Source organism: Ambystoma mexicanum, chromosome 2q (assembly GCF_040938575.1).
Source record: "Ambystoma mexicanum isolate Mex_15411 chromosome 2q, UKY_AmexF1_1, whole genome shotgun sequence".
NCBI lineage: Eukaryota > Metazoa > Chordata > Amphibia > Caudata > Ambystomatidae > Ambystoma > Ambystoma mexicanum.
In genome coordinates this window covers 1,350,074,612-1,350,096,627 of record NC_090924.1, presented here as the reverse complement: position 1 = coordinate 1,350,096,627, position 22,016 = coordinate 1,350,074,612, and the positions used below count along the sequence as shown (strand labels likewise).

Sequence of the window (22,016 nt, the reverse complement as noted above, 5' to 3'; positions counted from 1 at the left end):
TGGGGAAGACGGAAGACAGATCAGCCCTACTACACGAGATCAATGATAAGAGGCTGTCCCTACATACCACTCTAATAGGGGAGGTAATCAAGAAAATGAGATGCACAAAGCAACAATACTACGAGAAGGGAGACCAGGTGGGATCTCTGCTAGTTAATGGGGTCCGGGGGAATAGAGGGGACAGGCAGATGGTGAAGATTAGAGACAGAGGGGAAATTGGTGGGCCTGCAAGAAGGGGTCCCAAAATGCATTGCAGTGACCTATGAGGTATTGTATAGAGAGGCACCAGATTTAGGGGGTGATGTGGTCAAAACATATCTGGAGGGTCTCCCCCATCTCAAAGCTCTCCACGGATGCAAGAGCGGCTCGAGAAGTCGAAGTCAAGGCAAAAGAATTAGTGACAGCAATAGGGAATTTAAAGAGCGGGAAGGCCTCGGGAGAAGATGGCTACACTGCTGACTTTTACAAACAGTCTCAGGAAGCCGGCCATCTGGCAAAGGTGTATGACACTTTTAACGACAGGGGGGAGGTCCCATCCCTCCTTTCTAGAAGCAAAGATTGCAGTGATGCCATAACCAGGGAGGGACCCCCATGTACTGTCAAGGATATAGACCGATATTGCTCCTTAAAATAGATGCTAAGCTTTTTACACGGGTGCTGGCGACAAGGTTGGAGAGAGATCACCATGGGCTGGTCCACCCTGATCCGACAGGTTTTGTTAGGAACAGGCAGGGGGCTCACAACCTATGTAAAACCCTCCACATACCGCACTCTCCAGAGGTCAGAGAGAAAGGAGCGCTGATACGATCGTTAGCAACCTATTAAGTATAAAGTATATCCCCCTGTGGGAGAAGATCAAGGCAGACCTAGATCGCTGGTCCAGGCTTAACCTGTCCTGGATGTTCAGACTCAATTGCTTAAAGACGACAGGCCTCCCAAAGATTTTATTTTTGCTTCAGATGCTCCCCATAATAGTTCCCATACACTTTTTAGAAATAGTTAAGTAGACTCAAACTTTTGTGGGCCGGGAAAAGACCTAGAATAGCATTCAAACTAAGAGGGTGGTGAGGGGGGCTCCCAGATCTAGAGGCCTATTAGAAAGCGGCCCAATTACGAACCCTTATAGACCATTTAGAGCTGCAGTCCAAAAGCAATGGGCGGCGATGGACAACTCTCTTTAGGCCGCTCTGCCTGGGCGAATGGCTATGGGTACCCCAAAGAGATCCCACATACGATCCTGCAGAATGAGCTCCATCTGGACCCCCCCCCCCAATTAAGGAATCTGATAGAGGAACCCATGCAGTTCCAAAAGTGGTATGAAGTGGGCCAGAGCAGGACTGACGTGGGACATGGGGGTATTCATATCTTATGGAAAAATTAGAAGGCCTCCTGCAGATCGGCCGACTCTTCACATTCCATTATTCGCGGTTGAAGGGGGCCCTTAACGACACACGATGATCCAATAATTTGCACAGAGATCTTATCCCAATTTGAATCAGCACTTCCACATAGCAAGGACACAAAGGGCTGTATAGCATCCCTATTTAAAGTATTAAGGACAGAACCCCTTCAGGGCCTGGTGGCAAGGGAGCAATAGACCAGGGACTTCCAAAGTTGAAATAACAGAAGACCTATGGCTTACCATGTGCAGGAGGGTCACACAATCCTCGGCAACCCCCCAATATAGGATGCAAGCAGTTAGGATTGTACATCTTTAGCACCAACCACCGGCCCTGTTGGCCAAGATGTACCCAGGAGCAGACACGCACTGTTGGAGATCCCGACACCCAAATGCCGACTACCACCATATGTAGTGGGGATGTACCCAAATACAGACCTATTGGGGGAGGTGCTCTCATGGGTCAAGGGAGTTGACGGAATCTCACCAGAGTGGTCACCATTGGGCCTCCTGCTCGGGGGTATTTTTTAAAATTGTATTTATTTAAATTTATAAAGCGCACAGCGGCCCTGGGGCATTGTGGCGCTGTTACAGAATACTTGCTTGGTACAGTCATACATGGAGCAATAATACAGAGCATATTGGTATGAATCATTATACAGGTTCATGTGGAACAGCAAGGTGGTACATGTATGTTATACTAGCAGGGCAGTGACGGGCTTAGTTGAACAGGTTAGTTTTCAGCAGTTTACGGAAGACAGTTTAAGATTTATTTTTGTTTTAGTGCAGTGGGCAGGGCATTCCAGTTTTTGGGAGTCAAGTGCTGAAAGCTGCAGCCTCCCGCTTTCATTCTTTTGAAGGCGGGCACATAGATTTGGTTGGCCAGATGGGATCTAGTGGGTCGGGTGGATGAGTTGGGAGTAGTCCTTTCCGATAGGTAACGCGGGGTGTCGGAGGAGAGGCACCTGTGTGTGATGGCAATGGTTAACAGGATACATTTTCTGACTGGCAGCCAGTGTACACTTTCCTGGCCTGTGAGAGGTTTTCCCTTTTGGGAATGCTCAGAGCTGCTCTAAGGGCATTGTTCTGGGTGACTTGTAGTTTGCTGAGATTTTTTGCGGATGTGCCCAAAAAGAGGGCATTGCAGTAGTCCAGTTTGGTGCCGACTGTAGCTCTGGCAATGGCTAGGCAGTTTTTTGTGGAGAGGAATGGCTTGACTGCGTTGATAATCTTGGTGGTGAGGACAGCGGAGGAGGTTATAGCACTGACCTGCCATGACAGATAGGGAGGAGTCAAGGTAGATTCCTAGTGTTTTCACTGCAGTTAAGACTGTAATGGTGGAGTTGTCGATGATGAAGGTATTAGGGAAGGGGGGAGTTTATGGAGTGTCTCTTTAGTGCCTACTATTAGGATCTCTTATTTATCTCCATTTAAGCAGAGTCCGTTGGCTGCCATCAGGTCTGAATTGCTGTGTATATCTTGGTTAGTGCTGCACCTTCTTGTTCACAGATCCGGGTTAGTGTGAGTAAGACTTGGGTGTCATCGGCATAGTTGGTATATGCTATGTCACGATGATCCAGGTCATTGAAGAGGGGGGAGGGTGAAGATATTATACTGTGGGAGCGGTACAGGATCCCTGTGGTACTCCGCAGTGAATGGTGGTGGGAGAGGCACTAGACGAGTCAGTCAAGACTCATGAGTTGGCCCTTATGGAAGGATGCAACCCACACAATAGCTTGCGGAGTGAAGTGGGCATTGTTTTTTAGTTGTGTTCCGAGGATAACATGGTTGACAAGGTCAAAAGCAGCAAACAGATCTAGGAGAAGTGCCGGTTTGCCTTTGTCCATGATGTCGTTAAGTTGAATTTTGAGGTCGAGGAGGGCGGATTCTGTCCCGTGTCCCGTTCTGAATACCGATTGTCTTTTTCCTAGGATATGATTTGCTTCCAAGTATTGCTGGATTTGCGTATAATGTCCAGAATCTTGAGTAAGAATGGGACGGCGGTGATGGGCCTGTAATTGTTGGGATATTTCTGGGTCCAGTGTTGGTTTCTTTTAGTAGTGGGAGCACCCACACTTCCTTAAGGCTATCTGGCACAGTGTTAGAGTTGAAGGAGGCATTGATGAATGTCTGTTGGAAAGGTGCAAGCTTGTCTACACACACTTTGATGTTTTTGGCAGGGCAGGTGTCTCCTTTACAGTTGGAGGGCTTAATTCTGTTAACAATGTGTATTACTTCGGACTCAGTGACTTCTCTGAATTTGAAGGGTATCATTGGGTTATTCTTGACCTCTTTCTCGGAGTGGGAGGATAATTTGATATGCGAGAGCTTTTTATGATGCTCCTGGATTTTTATTTGCAGAAGCTCAATTTTATTTAGCAGGGCTTTTTGTATAACGTTGCACCACATTTCATCATTTACAATCTCTTGAGATTTGGTGGGTGGGATGGCGAGTTCCTTGCAAATGGAGAAGATCTTTCGAGATTCAGAGGAGGCATTCGTGATTGTCATTATTAGATGCAGATTTGGCTGCAATTATGGCTTTCTTATATTGTGTGGCGAGTGCTTTGTACGCGGAAAGCGTGGATTCGTTGGGCGATCCTTGCCATTTGTTCAATGCTTTGCCTTTGTGTGTCCGGGGTTCTTTTAGTTCTGCAGAGAAGCAGGTATTTGAGTTTTCGGATTTTTTTGCTTTTTTGTTCTGCAGGGATGCGATGGAATCAACCGCTGTGGAGATAGTAGTTTTATAGATTTCCGCCAGTACCGATGGGTATGAGGAGGATGGGAGGTTGTTGGTGAGCGAGTCAAGGTGTGGGAGAAGCCTATCGCTGGTGAGGTTTCTCGCACTTCTGGCTGGAGCTGGGGGTTGCTGCTTGGATTTTTGAGTGTGGGGGTATTGGTCATGATGAGGAAATGAAGAAGAAAATTATCTAACCATGAGATGGGGGTGATAGAGCTGATGTCAATATCATAGTTATGGTCTGCTAGCCAGTCAAGGGTACGCCCTTTGCAGTGCGTGGGCGTATGGATTTTTTAGTCCAAGCCAAATTCTTTTAGAGCTGAGGCAAGAGCTTTTGACCGTCGATCATTCTCGTCATTGAAGCCAAGGTTGAGATCACCTAGGAGGATCGATTTGGTGGTATTCGTGAGGCTTTCAGCAAGGATGTGGGTGAGATTATCATGGAAATCGGTTATTGGGCCTGGTGGTCGGTTGGCTAGATTGAGGGTGATGGTGGTGTAGATCTTGACTGCAAGAGAGTCTGTGTCCTGTCCTAGGTTTGAAGGGGTTTGTCCGACCTCATGGGATACAAATAATTGGGACGACCACGGGAATGATATGACCCGCACACCATGATGGTGACAGTCAGATGTGTGGCACAATTTTGAAACAAAAAGCCCCCACGGAGCAAGAATGGCTCCGGAAAGTCTGGGGAATATATGAAATGGAATATACGACGCATATCCTGAATGAACCCAGAGTTAAGATTGGAGAAATGTGGTTGCCTTTTTTTGCTAAATATGAAAATTAAACAAAGTGAAGGAAAGAGCAATGGCGGAAATGGTAATGTTAGGTGGTTGCCTCGAATCTCGCATCCGTACATGTTGGTTTTATGTGCTATGTGCTAGATGGGAGGAGGGTTAACGGGGGGAGGAGAGCAACCAAATGGAGGGCAACCAAGAGTATTATTGAGTTGATGCAATCGCGACTCTAATGTCCTATGTTATAAAATGCTATTAGATTATAAAAAGAAAAACCTGTTTGAGTCTACACTCTTGGATCTGGTGAGTGAGCATACGGTAATGGTTTTGGGAGGGGACTAATGCGAAATTGGGCAATGCAATTCCAATTGACCTAGCAGATGCGTGCAAAGACTTTGCATTTGGGATTGCTCGCCTGCAGATGTCTGATGATCTAATGTGTGCCAGGGATTTACAACTGAACATGTGGTTCATAGAACAGGGATTGTGTTCTCTGAATGGGCATGTATACTCGGATGTCCCTGGCAAGATCACATTCGCTAGCGCCCACGTTTCATCAACTATTGATTACTTTTGCATGCACGTTAAACACTGGCACTTAACTGTGGACTTTGCGGTCGTAGAGGAAATTGTTAGTGATCACTTTCCCTTGAGGCTGGTTTTAAGACAGAATCACCCCGATCTGTCCATTGTTGTTCTTCCACAATTAGATCTATGTGAAATCAATCCACACTGTAAACACAGGGTAAAACGGGCAAAGCGCGATCCGGCAGAGACCCAACAAAGTGGCGTCTACTCATTTGGAACACATCACACACATTTCTGCTCATGCTTGAATCACAGCAAATTACCCACTCCTCAGAAGAACTATGGAGGTCCCTGACAGAACTATTTCAGCACGATTTTAAAACAGGCAAAGGGAAACCAACTAGCTGGTTTGATGATACCTGTAGGACTGTGCAGAGCATTCTAAAGGGGATTTTACGAAATATGGATGGTACTACGGGAGACGTCATCTGGGCGTTGGCCTCTTATAAAAGGTAAGTGGAATCCAGGAAAGATTTTTTGGGAGAATGAAGTGTGGGAAGAATTCCTCTTGGCCGTACCCATCAAATAATTCAAAGAAGTTCTGGGACTTTGTTGCAGGAGGACCACCATATAAGAGTAAAGAGACAGGGAATATTATGCGAAAAAACCCGGTCAGGCCATTTTACGTCCTTGTTCAAGGGTCCAGTATCTAGGTACGAGGACGGTGATCTGTGTTCTATATTACAGCTGACTTTGAAGGAGGTGGAAACAGCAGTCAAACAGCAATCGCACAATCGTGCTCCTGGCCCAGATCCAGTTCCTGCAGATCTATATAAGGGGGATTGGAATTGTGGGCTCCACTTCAGACCATTTGTTTTAATTCCTACTTGGAAACAGGAGTATACCCACAATTATGGAAAAGTGCAATTTCTTTTCTTCTCATTTATCTATGCCTATGGTTATACAACCTTTACACATACAAAATTATAATCACATCTCACACAATATCACAGATTAAAACGGACAATATTTTTAGTGCTTGAAAATGAGTCATTAAATAATTAAAAGTTAAGGAAACCCAGGGTTTCCCCTTTATGAACAAAGCTTGCTAAAAAACCTATGACATTACTATCATAGAACAATTGTCAGCCGCACAGGCAATCCTAGTTTCAAGATTAGATGAGTCTGTCCTTAACCGGGTTCCGTATGTGGAAAGCAGCCACCGTAATCATGTATGGCGCCCCAAGTCTGGTCTGAAGTATATCTCCGAAATTCCCCAAACATTTTTTTGTAGAGATCAAGCAGTATGCAGCAGTTGGTGAGAATATGTCTCACCGTTTAAATTTTCCTGTTGCATAGTCTGCAGATCCGATACTCTCTTGAAATCTTAGCCCAGGCCCTGTATTGCTAAATACAGGTAGAAGTTTGAGCCTCAAATATACAATAAAGCTTATAAGAGGAATGCGTTGGGGGGGTTGGGGGGTTTGGGGGTTGCTGGGGGGTTGATACTTGGATTCATGAGCTATCTGTGAATCCGCCCTGGTGTGTATATCTCTCATATTTAGGTTTAGCCGAGAGCTTTGATTAAGACTGGATTAAAAAATATTCCATGTTTGCTTTGATCAGGCCGGAGAGATGAAACTCAATGTGACTAGTTGGAAGTTGCAACACCCCAATGGCAAAGAAATGATAGGCAGAAAATCTTGAGAAAGCCAAGGAGCAAAACTTGGACCCCCAACATAAAAATGTGCTGTAAAAACCTGAAGGTGGCCAGAAGGTGGAGCTTAAGAGTGCAAAGGTAATTGTCTGGGGCAGTATGGCCCCAAAAATGACAGCTATAGGCTATACAAGCGATAAGCAGTTTTTAGCTTAAAGATATACTGCTTTATGTTACCAAGGATTCCCAGCCTGACTGGTAATATGCATAGCATGTGAATCCATGCAAGACCCCATGCCGGAGAATTACACAATCTACTGCAGAATTTAATATATTAAAATTACTATACTCTATACAGAAAAGTTTTAGGATACTGTGCATAACTATGGTTAAATTGTAACCATCCATTTCTAGGTGCGCAAGGACGACCACACTGGTGGTGTAAATCTAATTATATACACTGAATTTTAGGTGCCCTTTGGGGCATGGTTAGAAGTGTTAATATATTCTCTATCTCTAGGTACTGTGAGGATATATGAGTAAAACCCAGACACAAGGATGGCATGTTGTTTGGCAAAGACTTATCAATTACTAAAACAGGGTTTTGGAGAAAATCCCAACACCCTAAGCCTAAGAGGGGTTTCCCACCATCAACAAAAGTAACTAATGAAACTATGTGTGTCAGAATATCCGAAGTAAAGTCCACCGTCCTGTGTCCAAATCCTAACCAATCCCTCACATGCTAAACTTAATATAAGGTGAAAAGGGAAAGTCTCTCTTGGCTGGCCACTTGCGTTCCCTGTTTGGTGGTTCACATTGGCAGTTAAAGAAGGAAAAAATGGTGTTCAAAACAAACACGTACCAGAAAGTTCAAAGGGGCTGTCGCTCCACCCTTTCAGGCTCTTTAAGGTCCACAAAATGTCTCTTCCCTTGGTTGAAGAGAAATGGGTCCCATACCCTGTTAAGTCCACTTGGCTTCTTGATACTGCAACCAAGAACAACCAGAGTGCCTTTCTCAAGCTGTGTTTGGTGTTGCAGACCCTTGTGAGCAGATCCAGCTTTCTGGTAGTACGAAGAGGAGGGGAGTTGGATCTTCCTCCCAATTGCAATGGGTCCCAGACCCTAGTCTCTGTGCCCACTTGGTTCACTCTCATGCCAAGTGAGGTACATAATGCTTTTACTCACAGTTCTCTTCATCTGCTTTCACTGCGACCCACAGCCATAGTTTACTCTCCTGCCAGGGTCTGTGTGACCCATTTGCACATACATTGTTAGTTTCTTGTTGCTGTTGCTCAGGTTGTATTCCCCAAGCGCGGTTCCCAGACACCCTTCACCTTGCCTCATTGAGTATTCACTTAGGTCAGTCCTTAGAGTTTCACACACTCTGGCAAGTAATTCTGTGACTGGCCAACTATGACAATTGTGGATTCTGAATAGGACTCAGAATGGATTGATGCTTGTGTCTAGGGATTTCTTGATCCCTGTTAGGCAAGATTGTATGCAGTACCCTTAGGGTGCACTACAATAACCTTGACCTCCTGGCAATAGGAACCCAACCTTTGGGATAAGTCTGTACTACACAGGTTTGTAGTGTGGCTGAGCAGTCAGGCTTATCTCATGAGGGGTGAAAAAGTGCATCACATGACTTCGGTTCCTGTGCAGATCTGCTGATCTCACTGTTCCTGGGCCTGAGTAGTGGCAACAAGAGGGAGTGCTTCTGGGGACGCCTGCACTGCAAAGGGACAGTCCCCGCTCGTAACCGGCCATCTTGCCAACAAGTGGCACTTCAGTGTTTCAGCTCCTTGCGACTACTGCAAATAGCTACACCACGGTTTCTGGCTGTCAAGATAGACTTTCCTTGCTTCTGGGGTCCCGCACTCTGTTGAGGGGGCTCAGGCTCGGTCAGTCCTGCTTCCTGGGAGTCCAGAGGATCTTCCTGGAGCTCTTAGCCAACTTAAAAGCGACGCTCACAATCTGGTGTTCCTCTCCCTGGCTATTCGGTTTCCAGCAGCAACTCTGTGGAAAGGCAAGCAGCTCTGAGAGAATGTCCATGTGGCTTACTTTGGAGTTGATGGGTCCCACCAACTCAAGGGGAGAAGTCTTCATTGCAGGGGCTTCTCTGTCTATACGAATTTGGAGTTTCAGCACAGCAGCAGGGCTTCAACAGGCAAACCAATGGTCCAGGAGTTGCAGCAGGCGTCGTCTTCAAGTTCTTCTTCGGTTCCTTTGTCCAGTGGCCGACTGCCTTCCAAGCCAAAAGCCTTGCCTTTTATTCAGTTCTCTCGCATTCATTCCAGCCTAGCTGTCACTGACCCAGCAGGGTGGCTGTCCTTGCCGGACAGTCAGCCGGCCAATCATCACAGAGTGCATTTGGGTCTCCAAGGAGACTAAGCACAGGGAGTTTCGGGCACCTCCCTCACTTCCTGCCCACCGGAGACACCCTGGAGCCAGAGGCGGGCTTCACTAGTGACCTAGTTTGGCACGCAGAGTAAATCTCAAGAAGGACCTTTCCACAAATAAATGGCAACAAAAGAAGACCAGGGCCATTTTGACAAAAATGGCAACCTTGGGTGCTTTACTGCAGCTGCGAACGCAGCCTGTGGTAAATGCACACCACAATAGTGAAAAGAAAACCACTGCCATCAGCCATTCATCAAGGAAAGGGCAAGATAAAAATGTTACATGAGAAGCTAGACAAAGGGGATAATAAGTAACCCCTCCAGCACCCTATGGTAAGATAGTGTGTGCTGGGTCTAGAAAGTTACAAATGTAAGTAAAGTCAATTTCACTTTACTGCTCTTGGAAACAGTAGTTTGTATTTTATTTTTATGTATAGCGCACCAGGCCCGAAGGCATCCGGGCGCGTTTAACAAGGCATAGCAGGTAGAGTTATGCAATGGTTATCATTACAGTTAAGGCACAAGTTATAGTTACATTAGAATACAGGCAGTATACATGTACAGAGTGATGCAATAAATAAAGTACATGGAAATGCAATAGGCCGGAGGTAGTTTATCCCAGAGAAGGTATTTAAACCTTTGGGAAATCTGAAAGACTTCCCTGTGTCACTGCACTGAAGGTGCTGTGTGACACAATGTAAAAGCTGATGCCTATGGAGTTTGTCAGACTCCACAACCAAAGGAAACAGTCTTCATAATCACATTAAAATACGAGAGTGCACATGAGAGTGGGGAAAAAGGGGTCTCACTCTCTCCAGGTTAAAGAAATCAAGTCCGCAAAATCCAGCAAAGTTGCTGGGGATCTCTAAGGTGGAAGTAATTGGCACATTTCTGAGAATGCTCCCTAACAATCCCTACCACTTTGTGCTAGCTAGGGGAGCGGAAGCGTCAGCCTAGGCCTTTTACTGTTTTTATACATATACTGTCTTCGTATATTACAACTCAAGTACTTAGTTGAGCTTTTTAAGTAACTTTATAATCAAGAGTATACAAATAGTTTAAATACTTCTGCGCAGTGTATTCTCTTGGGGTGTTTAATTGGAACCAAGAGTACCTAACTCCGCAGCCTGCCTTCCATCCTTCCTTGAGTGCAACCTGACTGCTCTGCCATCCCTATGCCTTAGAGTTGCTCTTTCCATTACGATAAAGGATTTTACACCCCTCACCAGAGGGCTGTAGAAAAGTCAGGATTCAAAAGCTGCCAGGACTTGTGGCATCTTAAAGTTAAATATGAGATCATTTTGCTTGGCATGGGAATGTGTTAGGATGCTGTCTTGCTTAGCCTCATTTGCTCTTCTACTTGGCAGGGAGAATACTTCTTCAAAGTAGCCCAAAGTGAATATAGCACAACTGTGCTATATAGTGAAACAAGGCCTTGTGATTAACACAGACTTTAAGTGTCTCTTACAAGTCCCTGCATAACAGGGGTATTTGTACACCACACATTCACCCCAAAAGGGGTCGTCTTGGCGTTCCAGAACGATAACAGATGTTGGTTACCCAACTCACGGTACTCATTTTACCAACCTTGGAAGGATGAAGGGCTGAGTAGACCTACCAGGAAACTGAACCCGTGACTTTGAGGTCAAACACAAATCTCTGTAGTGGATGCATTAGTCCACAAAGCCACAGACCAGGTTAGCCTGTGCACTCTCCCTTTTGCTACTAAGTCAAAACATCTCAAGTTCCCCATGGTTTTGTTGGGCATAAAGTCTGAATGTCATTGTCCATTTCCTTTGTAGGCGAGATGGCTGCCAAGAGTAAGGGTTTTGCTCCTCAGACTGTACAGACTTTTTCGGTAGTTTGCTCTTGTGGCTGCAGGAGGCATAACAAAGTGATGCTACTGGAATCCTAATGGGTGCTAATCAGTCCTAGGCCTGCACAAGGTAGATCCTTCACTGCTTTGCTGAAGGTATAATTAGTTTACCTCTTAACTAACAAAAAGAAGAATATTTGGCTTGGGGTGTTCCCTCTGCGGGTATAGTTATAGTGTTTTGTGTCCTGATATGATATTTTATTTATATTGCGCTCATACACAAGTGTTTCAGAACGCGATGAAAGCCCAATGTACTTTCCTAGCTGCAGGTCAATGAACTCCCCACATTATGTGCAAGTATAAAAATTGTATGTTCCCAAAATACATTTTCAGTGATCCATTAGAACAGTTAGGAAAGAATTTCTTTTTGCTTTCCTCCCATAGACTTATTTTCGCTTATTTTGAACCCTGTCCTGCTTTACTTCCCGTGCCTATTTTGCTCACTGCTCTGGGGAAACTGACTAGCTCCTAAGACTGTCATCACTTTTGTGAATTCTTTTATTATTACAGGTGCACACATCACCTTACAGTGAAGTGCAGTTAGGATACTTTGTATCCTCATAACATTTTCCAGAATTGATTTTTGGTGACTTTTATAATGTGCCCAAGACAAGCTGGTGGCAGCTGTAATATTTCTACAATTTTTATACATTTTACTAATGCTTATGTTACTGCAAATGGCTACTAAAAGGTGGCTAGCACCATAAGATGGTTGTGGCACGCTTCTTTGCTTGTTCTTTGGCCAAATTCTTCTTTGGTCTTCTTCCGGCCGTCTCAGGGCAGGAAATGCCGGATATGGAAATTCATTTCCCTGGGACAGCTGTGGCTTTCACGTGCTAAGGGGTGTTGTGTGTGTGCCAGAGAAGGGGACTAGGACTGTCCTATTCCCAAGCTACCTCGCTAGTGCCAGAATGCCTGTTGCTGGGTAAATGTCATGTTACTCAGAATTGGGTAAATCGATACTGTAGAGCCTATACAACCAAAACAAAGAAAACAAAGCAGGAAGCAGTTCCAACGCATCTTTTTTCAGTGCAGCCATGCAAAGGTCGTGTTCAGACAAGCATTTCCGTATGGCAACAAGCTGCGGGCATTAGGAGCTTTGAATTGCAACTAAACAAAAGAGTAGTGAGGCAGCATACATGATAGTACAAAAACCCTACTTGAGGTTAAAAAAGGTTTGAAAAGGAAGCAAAAGATCTCCAATATTACCAGAGACAATGGATGGACGATTTGCAAATCTCAAAGAAAAAAAGAAATCGGAAAAGGGTTGAATACGAAAGAAGTGAAATTCAACATCTACAATAAAAAGCAAGTGGGGAACAGACAAGGGAAAGATTGTCAAATTGGATGTTGAAGATGGTTAATGAGTTTACATAGGAGGATAGATAGACAAAGCAAGTAAAATAACAGGTTAAGAACAGAGCTCATACACAGGAGATATTGCATAGTTCGGTGACTGTGGAAACTAGTGCTATATCTGAAAGTACAATTAAAGGCCAGAAAAAAAATGGTATGTAGATCAGTTTCTGGAGCAGTGAGAAAACGTATACTAGATGCTCCTCATGTAACCAACACATTATAGAAAGTAGAACTCTAATGAAAGGTCCTTTAGAACAATACTTACATTTCCAGCTGTATTCATAACAGACTTCATCTCTCTTTTACATGCTTTCAAAGACTTCATTTGGATATATGCTCGTACTTTATACTGCAAAAAAAGATAATTTACACATTTAAAAAACAAATGATATATCAAAGCTCCACAGCTCTGGGCAGAGAGATGGTTTAAATTACGTACCTCTAACTCTTGTTCTCCAGCATGAGTCTGGCATTGATTCACATGCTCATGAATATTCCCAGTCAGGCTGGGAATCCTCAGTAAAAGAAAAACAGTTTCATTTTAGCTTAAAAACTGTATTTCAGCTCTAAACCAATCACTATCCTCTGGTCATTCTGACCCCATACAGCGACAGTCTCTACTTAAGCTCTACCCCTGGTGGCCATCTTCAAATTTGGGAAGTACGTAACGTGGCAGTATGAGCCAAGAAGAGCCACAGAGCCGAGGCAGGGTTCGCATGGAGAACAAGAGTTACAGTTAAGTAACTTAAACCTTCTCCAGCATGGGGTTTGTCATGGATTCATATGCTCATTAATAACGATTACACAGCAGTACATATACACAACCACAGGAGGTGGCAAGGCTCAATAAAAGCAATAAAACACTCACCCCTGGAACAGATTCACCTCAAGTGAACAGGTTGCGCAGCGCCGCTTGGCCGTCCCAGGATTCCTCCCTGGGATCCCTGTCAATGCAGTAGAACCTTGTGAAGGTGTGCGTGGACCTACACGTAGCAGCCCTGCAGATGTCGAGCAGGGGCACACCAGAGAAAAACGCTGTTGCTGCTGTGGTGGAGTTGGCTCTCGGCCGGCCCAGAAGAGGCCTGCTAGTCAGCTGATGACAATGCATGATGCAGCTGGAGAGCCACCTGGAGATGTAAGCATTCAACAAGGCCTTTCTGTGATTCACAGGTTCAAAACTGACGAATGTTAGGTAAGATTTTCACAGAACTGGTAAATCTTCCTGACCTGGGTCAACCCCAGAACTTTTTGCTTTACTAGTGGGATATTTTCCCTTAATACCTCTGTGAGTGGGAACCTTTTTCCACACACTCAGAATCTTGTACTTTTTTTTTACTCTCCATAGTGTCTTTTTAAAGTTATCCTCTTTAACAACATATTGGCAATAAGTGCATGTTGTTGCTGGGTTGCCCTAGGGGCTCCCCTTTTAACTTACTTTTGCTAACCTTGAGAGAACTATAGTTTGCAAGGGTAGAAAGGATCTTTGGATCCCTTTTACATTGTATTCTGTGAAGCCAGCACACCCCACCTAATGTGGAATGCTGGGGAGATGCAATTTATCCCCTTTCACACTAAAATTAACCATTCTTTTACAGGGACTAGCTTACCTTCATTGGCGGATGGCAGTGATACCTTGTATTAATTTGGTGCACCGTTACCGCGGGATGTGTTCACAGGCACCCAAGGGTGCTCATTTTACCAAAATGGCCCCATCTTCTTTTTTCACCATTTTAATGTTTCTTGTCCTTTCTTGTTCCTTCCCCCGACATCCAGGGTGGGGAATTCCTTTGTGTGATTTTTATCTTCGGCCGGACTCCCCGGCCAGGCTCCAGTATGTCTGTGAGGGCAGGAAGCGAGTGAGGAGTCCAAACCTCCACAGACCTTTGTCTTCCTCCTTGCCTGAATTGGGACAAATCCCAGTGGGGGACTGGGACAACCAAACTGCCCCTTCTTGTAAAATGCAGGGAGAGTATGCAGAGGTTGTGCTGTAGTTCCTGTTGTATATCGCGAACCTGGAAGCTGAAGAAAAGTCGACCACTGGAACCGAAACCGAAGAGGATGAAGGAAAAGCTGCTGAAATGATTTACAGCGACCGGAGAGCCTGCTGTGTAACCAGAGCCTGCTGTAGCCTTTCCTTTTAATCGACCTGGGGACTCCGAAAGCAACAACCCCGACCCAAAGTCTGGTGAACCCCACTAGGCTCAATAAGACCTGCATTTTGAGCCATCCCGCGCGTCGCTACGACCTAGCATTGCTGCAATACACAATACCCTGGGACTTCAAGCCATTGTGCGGTGCAGTCTTTTGAATTCCGATCTCACGGAAGCTTCGTGGGCATCCTGGCATATCTCCAGAGACACGAATCGAGTCCGAAAAGTCCCCTCAACAGAGTGCTGGACCTCTGCAACGACAAGAATTCAACTGCGATTTTCGGTCTACTTCTGTGCTCCTTGAAAAGGCACCTAATCCACAGAACCGCATTCAGCCACAAGGAAAACCTTGCCTAGAGCCTTCTTCATCAATCCCTGCTGCAAAGTTCCTTCTGAGGTCTTGTTTTCAGTCACCACGACAAGGAATCCAATGACCGGGTATTTGGCTGCAGACCCTGAAGTCCTCCTGCTGCAAAATCATCTTCAATGCTGAGGTACTGTGTTGGTTTGGGTATGTACTTACCTTAAACCTCTTAGGATTTCTGTGTAGCTGTGGGGTGTTTGCTGTGATGGAGAGGCCTCTCATCCAGTGCACCCAGTCACACTGCTAGAATCCTGCTATGGTGTCTTCTGTGAAGCCCCTGGATGTTCTTCTAACCCTAGAAGTAAAGTACTCACCTGTTTGCCAAATCTTCCTAAGGAACTCTGACTTTTTCTACTTAAGAACCTATCCTGACACCGCCTGTTGGACACTAGATCCTAGTGACCCCCCCCCCCCCCCCAACCCCCTTCTGTCACTGAACACTCATTTTCCAAGAATAAGGGAAAGACTTAAGGGGTTGGACCTTTTGCCTAGAAAAGAAGTGTTTAAAAGTGATTTACTTGTAAAATAGTTGGTTGGTAACTAACTCTAAGAGTGAACAGTTTCAAAAGTTCTTATCTTGGATGTGAGATGCACTATTCTCAAAAGTATGGTTAACATCTTTTCTCTCCTTAGAAACTGTTTTGCCATTCTAATAGAAAGTAGATGTGAACGTATATTACTCTCCTGTGATTAGGTTGTGCCTCTTCCCAAAAGTAATGTGTTGGTTTCACCAAATTATTCCTGCAGGGTTATTGTATGAGTGTCCTCCAATTGGGTCTCGATTCCCCTGACTTGCTGTTAGCCTGTCCAGAATAAGTCTGTATTAGGTTGTTGCCTATCTAGAACAACCTTGTAAATCAGTAAAGTGTAAAATTGGGGTTTACTTTCCATGTGCTATCTAACCCAGAGTCTGTTGTTCCAACTGTCCCTTTTAAGTCCTACATCAGTCACTTGTATAGTTGGGAAAGATCTAACCTGGATTCCTTGTGAGATAAAAAAAGTATGAGTGTTACTTACCTTGAGTTAGCTTTGTGCCACCCCAAAAATAAGTTGCATGAGTTACTGCTTATCTCAATCTGTGTTTCAGTGATCTCAAAAGCACCTGTAATTGAATATTACATCCTTAGGTTTTACTCACCTAGTATAACTGTGTTATCACAAAAGTAGTTCAAGGTTTTTTTTACTGTACCTGGAATAAGTGTTCCACGATTCACAAAAAGTATATTGTCCAGTTGACCGATTATGTGATGTGTACTAAGAGTCACTGTACAACTAGTAAGGTCTACTGCCCTTGCATTACTGAATGTAATTGTGAAAATAACCATTGGTTTTTACTCCCGTTAGGAGAGAACTCTCATAAATGTGCTAATTCCCTTCACCTTAGAGACCCCCAGCAACTTTGCTGGATTTTGAGGACTTGCATTTTTTACCTGGAAAGAGTGTGAACCTTTCCTCGCTCCCCCAGCCCCCTCATTTATTTTGATGTGTGTTTTACTCGTGTTCTTTGATTATGGAGTTTTAAGATCACTCCATAGGCATCTTTTCATGTGTGTTACACAGCCCCCTCAGTGCAGTCCCAAAGGATTAAATACCTTCTCTGGGATAAACTACTGTTTCCCAGAGAATGTAAGGTTAAATTGACTTTACTAGTCTTTTTAAATTCCTAGACCCAGCACACACTAACTTCCTATAGCGTGCTGGAGGGGTTACCTAGTATCCCCCTATGTCTAGAAACTCATGTAGCCGTCAAATGCTACCCTTTTCTATCGAAATGGCTAGTGTCAGTGGTTTTACAATGAACTACCACGATGTTTCCTGACCGCGAACACCGGTAGCTAAAAATCGCGGGAGCCATGTTTTTCAAGATGGTGCCTTAAGTCTCTTTGTCAAACGGGTCGCATTCTTCTTTTTTCACCATTTCTTTTTGGAAAGGTCCATCTAGAGTTTGTCTCTGTGCGCCAAACTAGGTTTGGTCCCTTTGTTTCTGTGCCTTTGGCAGGCTTCAGGACTGAAGACTGCCTCTAGCACCCGAGTGTCTGGGGTGGGCAGGAAGTGAGGTTGGTGCCCAAAACTCCCTGTGCTTAGTCTCCTAGAAGGCCCAAATGCACTCTGGCGTGATTGGCTGGCTGACTGTCCGTGCTGGGTGAGTGGCAGCTAGGCTAGAATGAAAGGGATAAAACTGTTTAAAAAGCGAGTCTCTTGGACTGGAAAATGGAGTCGACCACTGGAACGAAAGGACAGAAGACTTGCTGGAAGAGGACGGCTGCTGCAACTCCTGGACCGTTTGTTTGCCCGGTGAAGCCCTGCTGCAGGTCCGAATCGCCAAGTTCATCTCGATAGAGAAGCCCCTTCAAGGACGACTTCTTCGTTTCAGTTGGTGGGACCAATCAACTCGTAAGCCACCTGGATACCATTCTCGTAGCTAGTTAGGATTAACCAGGGGGGTGGGGGGGGGTTTGGGGTGAGGACACCAGCTTATGTGTGCTTGACGACAGCTTCTCAAACCGAAGATCTTCCATTTTGCCAGCTTGTTTGACCATTCCCTGTGCAGTGCAGGAGTCCCCCGACGTCCTCCCTCTTGTCCCCACGACTGAGGCTCAGGAACAGCGAGATCTGCAGGAACTGCCAGGAACCATCGTCTTCAGCTGCATCTTTCTTCATACTAAGGTACTGTGCCAACCCGATTGCGAGAACTTACCTCTCGCGGTGAATGTTTGTGAAACTTTCCCAATTTACAGGCCTAATCAGCTTATGACCCAACATATGATTCTTTTTCATACAAACTACTTCTGAGAACATTGGCAAAGACTTTACTGTTTACTACAAGAACTGCTCTTTCCTATCTAAAACACTAGCCCATTGACTTTGGCCTAGGCCTATTGAACTGAATCGAGTCCTCTAGTGAACTGAAACTATTTGCACTGCCTAAGAAAGTATTTGATCTATTCTATTTACTTGTGCCTTTTTACTCCCATTCAAAGTAACTGAAAGGCCATTTTTCTCCTATTTCAGAGGAGCCTAATTTACTCAGAAACGTATTGGTTTGGTATTGAAGTATAACTGTATAATATTAAGTCGCCTCCTTCTAGTGAATGTTTTCTAAATGACTAATAAATTAATAAGTGTTTTACCAAGAAACCTTGAGTGTAAGTGTCTACTTGAACCATTGTGATTGTAAGACCTCTGTGTAACATCTTTGTACTGCTGCTCAAATTCCCTCTTGAGATAAGCCTGGCTGCCAGCTCGCTACCGCAAACTGTGTAGTACAGACTTATACCAAAGGTTGGTTTTGCTTACACCTGTGAACATAAATGTATGCGGTGGTCCCAGAGTGTACTGCCCGCAATTCTGCCTAACAACTCCTTAAGAATAGGTGTGACCTATACTGAATGTGTTTAAAGGGTTTTGACTTCCCTAGAACTACAATTAGGTATTTCAAATAAGGTTTATACTTGGGTTTGTATAACTTCAAGAATAGTGTTTTTTTATAATTGTGATTTCATATAATGTGTTAGTGCTTATTTACCCCTAGATTTATATGGGCCTTCTTGTATTTAAATAAATCCTTTATTTTCCCATAAATAGTGTATCAGTGTTTCTTTGGAGCATTTGTATTACAATTTCATTTGTACTGATTCTACAGCCCTCTCTCCCTCTTAAAATAAGCCTGGCTGAGCTGTCTATGCTACCATGTACTCAGGTGGTACAGCCCTATACTAAGAGTGGAGTCCTGTACTGCCACAGTTGAATGGTTTTACTAAGCCCATAGTTGCACTTCAGACAAACTGTCCTAACAACGAACAACTGAGCAGTTTTACGAAAACATTTTGTGCAAGCCACATAAAACCTCAAGGCACGAGCGACGCCAGAAAATGAAATGCCCTTTCCCCTGGCGACGATGGATTTGGGAAAAACACAAGCCACACCAAAGGCTTGTTGAGGTGGAACTCCAACAGCACTTTCAGCATAAAGGTGGGATGCGTACGCAGTACCAGCCTTGTAGCGTGGAAGGATAAGAAAGGCTGTTTGCAAAACAGGGCCTGGATCTCCCCGACCCACCTGGCAAAGGTGACTGCCTTGAGGAAAGCAGTCTTCCACAAGAGGATCTTTCAGGGGAGCCGGATGCATTGGTTCAAAGGATGCCCCAATGCGTTTAGTCAATACCACAGTGAGTTCCCAAGTAGGGGACGGAACCTTCACCGGCGGAAAAGTCCTGAAGATGCCCCTGATTAACTCTTTGATGAGTCAGAGACCACAGGAAAGGCCTACCCGGTGTCCTGGTGTAACAGGACATGGCGGCCAAGTACACCTTGATAGATGAATGAGCCTGTCAAGCCTTGGCCAAGGAAAGCAGGTATGGCAGGAACTTGCTAAGCGGGCGGGGCCCCCTCTGGCAAATTCTGCCGTGCACGCTGACAAGCGCTCCCTCTCCCCGACAACACAATGGCCTGCCCAACCTGTCGTCCTTCCTCGTTACGCGAATTCACGCGGCCGACCTCACATAACCAGTGCCAAATACCTGGTGTCCACTTGCTTGAGCTAAAAGATATCTGAGCCACAATTTATCTCCCGTGTACAATCACGTCACCAGACCCGACCGTCGCCTTTTGAGTGCACTTTCCACACATACAGGCGAAATCCCTCAATATTCAGCCCACCCCTAACAAATGTTTCGTATTAAAACACCACATGAGAAGCAACGCGCACAGCTAAAATCTTTTTGCTGTACCACATCTCAAAACTCACGGAAAAACGATGTCTTGGTATTCTGCCTTTGTTCTTTCCCTCTAGGAGCCATTCACCAGTCCGCATCGGTTCACAACGTGTACCTGCCACCAACAGAACTGGAATACACCAAAGTAGTGATACTGTATCCAAACCAGGTACAAACAGAATTCCCTGCAATGTCTCTCTTGAATTTTATACTATTTGATACACAGTACTAATTTATCAACAACATAACATGAGGCATTGGCACTTTACTCAAATAGCCTCATGTTCTGCTCAATTCTTCACAGAAAATACCCAGATGTGATCTTGACTGAAAACCTTTAGCGGTCACTTATACGATTGGTCCTGTTGCCTGGTATCCATCCCCGTGTGGCCTAAACCTGAGCACTTGGGATTTGAAGCACCGGCAGGTAAGCTCTCCGACCGGTGCAGAGAGTTTCTAATGATTACACCAATGCCCCAATACCACGGGCACCCGCATTTCCACCCCACTCACTCAATATCCATATATTCCCCACAGGTTCCCTAAATAGAAGCCCTGATGAAGGCGGACCTATTTCAATAGATTACCGCCGAAACGTGAAGAAAACAGGGAATTGAATTGAGCATGCACATCCCTGCCCCCTGGAGCCCATTCCTTTGTTCCAACCATCAACCTTCACGTTGGCAAGGATAAAAGATATCTTGTATCTAAAAACCCTGCAGCATTAATTGCTTTGTATAAACAACTGTAGGAGGGAACTCTTAAAGCCCCCATCTTGGGACTCATGATGCAATGTATCTATTGAACTATTGTCATGCATCTGCTTTTTCTGCATCCTATTACTTGATACATGTTCTTTTAGTGGATTAACGAAATAACATTTTTCTTTTGCTCTTGGTTTCTGTTTTTACCATACGATTTTCTCACAATATTTCATTGTACCTCTTGAACTTTTAATTATATGTACCATGTGGATGTACTTACTTTCTTTTATGCCCTTGGTTGAGACTAGAACCATGTTGATTTTCTGTTATGCGGTTTGTTAAAAATATATGACTATCACCTTTTTGGAATCAGAAGTTGACTGTTTCATTCTTCCTATCCACACTGTTTATTTATTCGCTAACCACTGTAACTATTAAACGCTTGTCTTTGAAACATACAGCAAGTTCAATAAATGAGTGGACATTTTTGAACAGTGGCTGATTTAGTCCTAGGATTTCCGCAATATGGAAACCTAACTTTATTTCCAAATAAATTAAAAATTTAGTGGACAGAGCTAGAGAATCATATCTGTATACCTTCCATTTCTGTACTTATTTTCAAAAAAGAAGTATTAGTAAGGGTACATTCCTTTGTTTAGATGTTCCTCTCTTGGCCTAGTACCCTTTTCTAGCAAGGCCATCCCCTACTAACCCCTAGCGGGTTTCCTTGTTACCAAGGAAAGCAGGTATGGCAGGAACTGCGTGGCCGTGACACGCAGGGGAGTGAACATCTGCACCCGCCACCATACAGAGAATCGGCTGAATTTATGGCTGTAGCACTTTAGCGTGGAATCAAACCAGTAAATACAAGTATGCAAGTAAACAAACACTTAAAGTTATAATAAATTATTTATGTATACACAGATATTTTAAGCATTCTTTAAAAAGCAGTAATTAGCTGCAACATTAATCCCAAATTGGAATTCAAGTCAAAAAGTGAACAATAAAGCAGGCGAGTAATTCATTCTTATGTTACACATGTTCCAGCATCCAGAGGTGATGTCAGTATAGCATTTATATAATATCACCTTTGAATTATTGAGCTTTTCAGGAAGGAAAGGTTAGGGTAGATCAGAATAAATCGATCGGTTATAAGAAAAGTTAGATTCTCCCAAAGGGATGTAGGCAGTCAATTATCCCAGCATTAAAGTGTTCATCATTTAAAACCTATAAGGGAACAAGCACTGCCAACGCCAATAGGTTCAGAAGGAGGCCTTCAGGGAGCTAGGACAGCTAAAGTCAATGGACAAAGTAAAAGTTCTGATGCTCTTCTTAGAAACATGTTCTTAAATAGTCAGTGTTCAAAAGAGAAATCACAGCAACTCA

General features: G+C 44.4%; 1 protein-coding gene across 6 annotated transcripts in view; it reads right to left on the bottom strand.

Annotated features, from left to right (window-relative positions):
- CNOT10 (CCR4-NOT transcription complex subunit 10) overlaps nucleotides 1-22,016 on the bottom strand; it is a 1,248,840-nt gene that overhangs the window by 759,912 nt on the left and 466,912 nt on the right. For all 6 annotated transcript variants that reach the window (XM_069648815.1, XM_069648816.1, XM_069648817.1 and 3 more), the window contains one exon: nucleotides 12,964-13,047. In XM_069648815.1, the coding sequence (XP_069504916.1) occupies nucleotides 12,964-13,047 (84 nt within the window). The remainder of the gene's footprint in view (nucleotides 1-12,963; nucleotides 13,048-22,016) is intronic.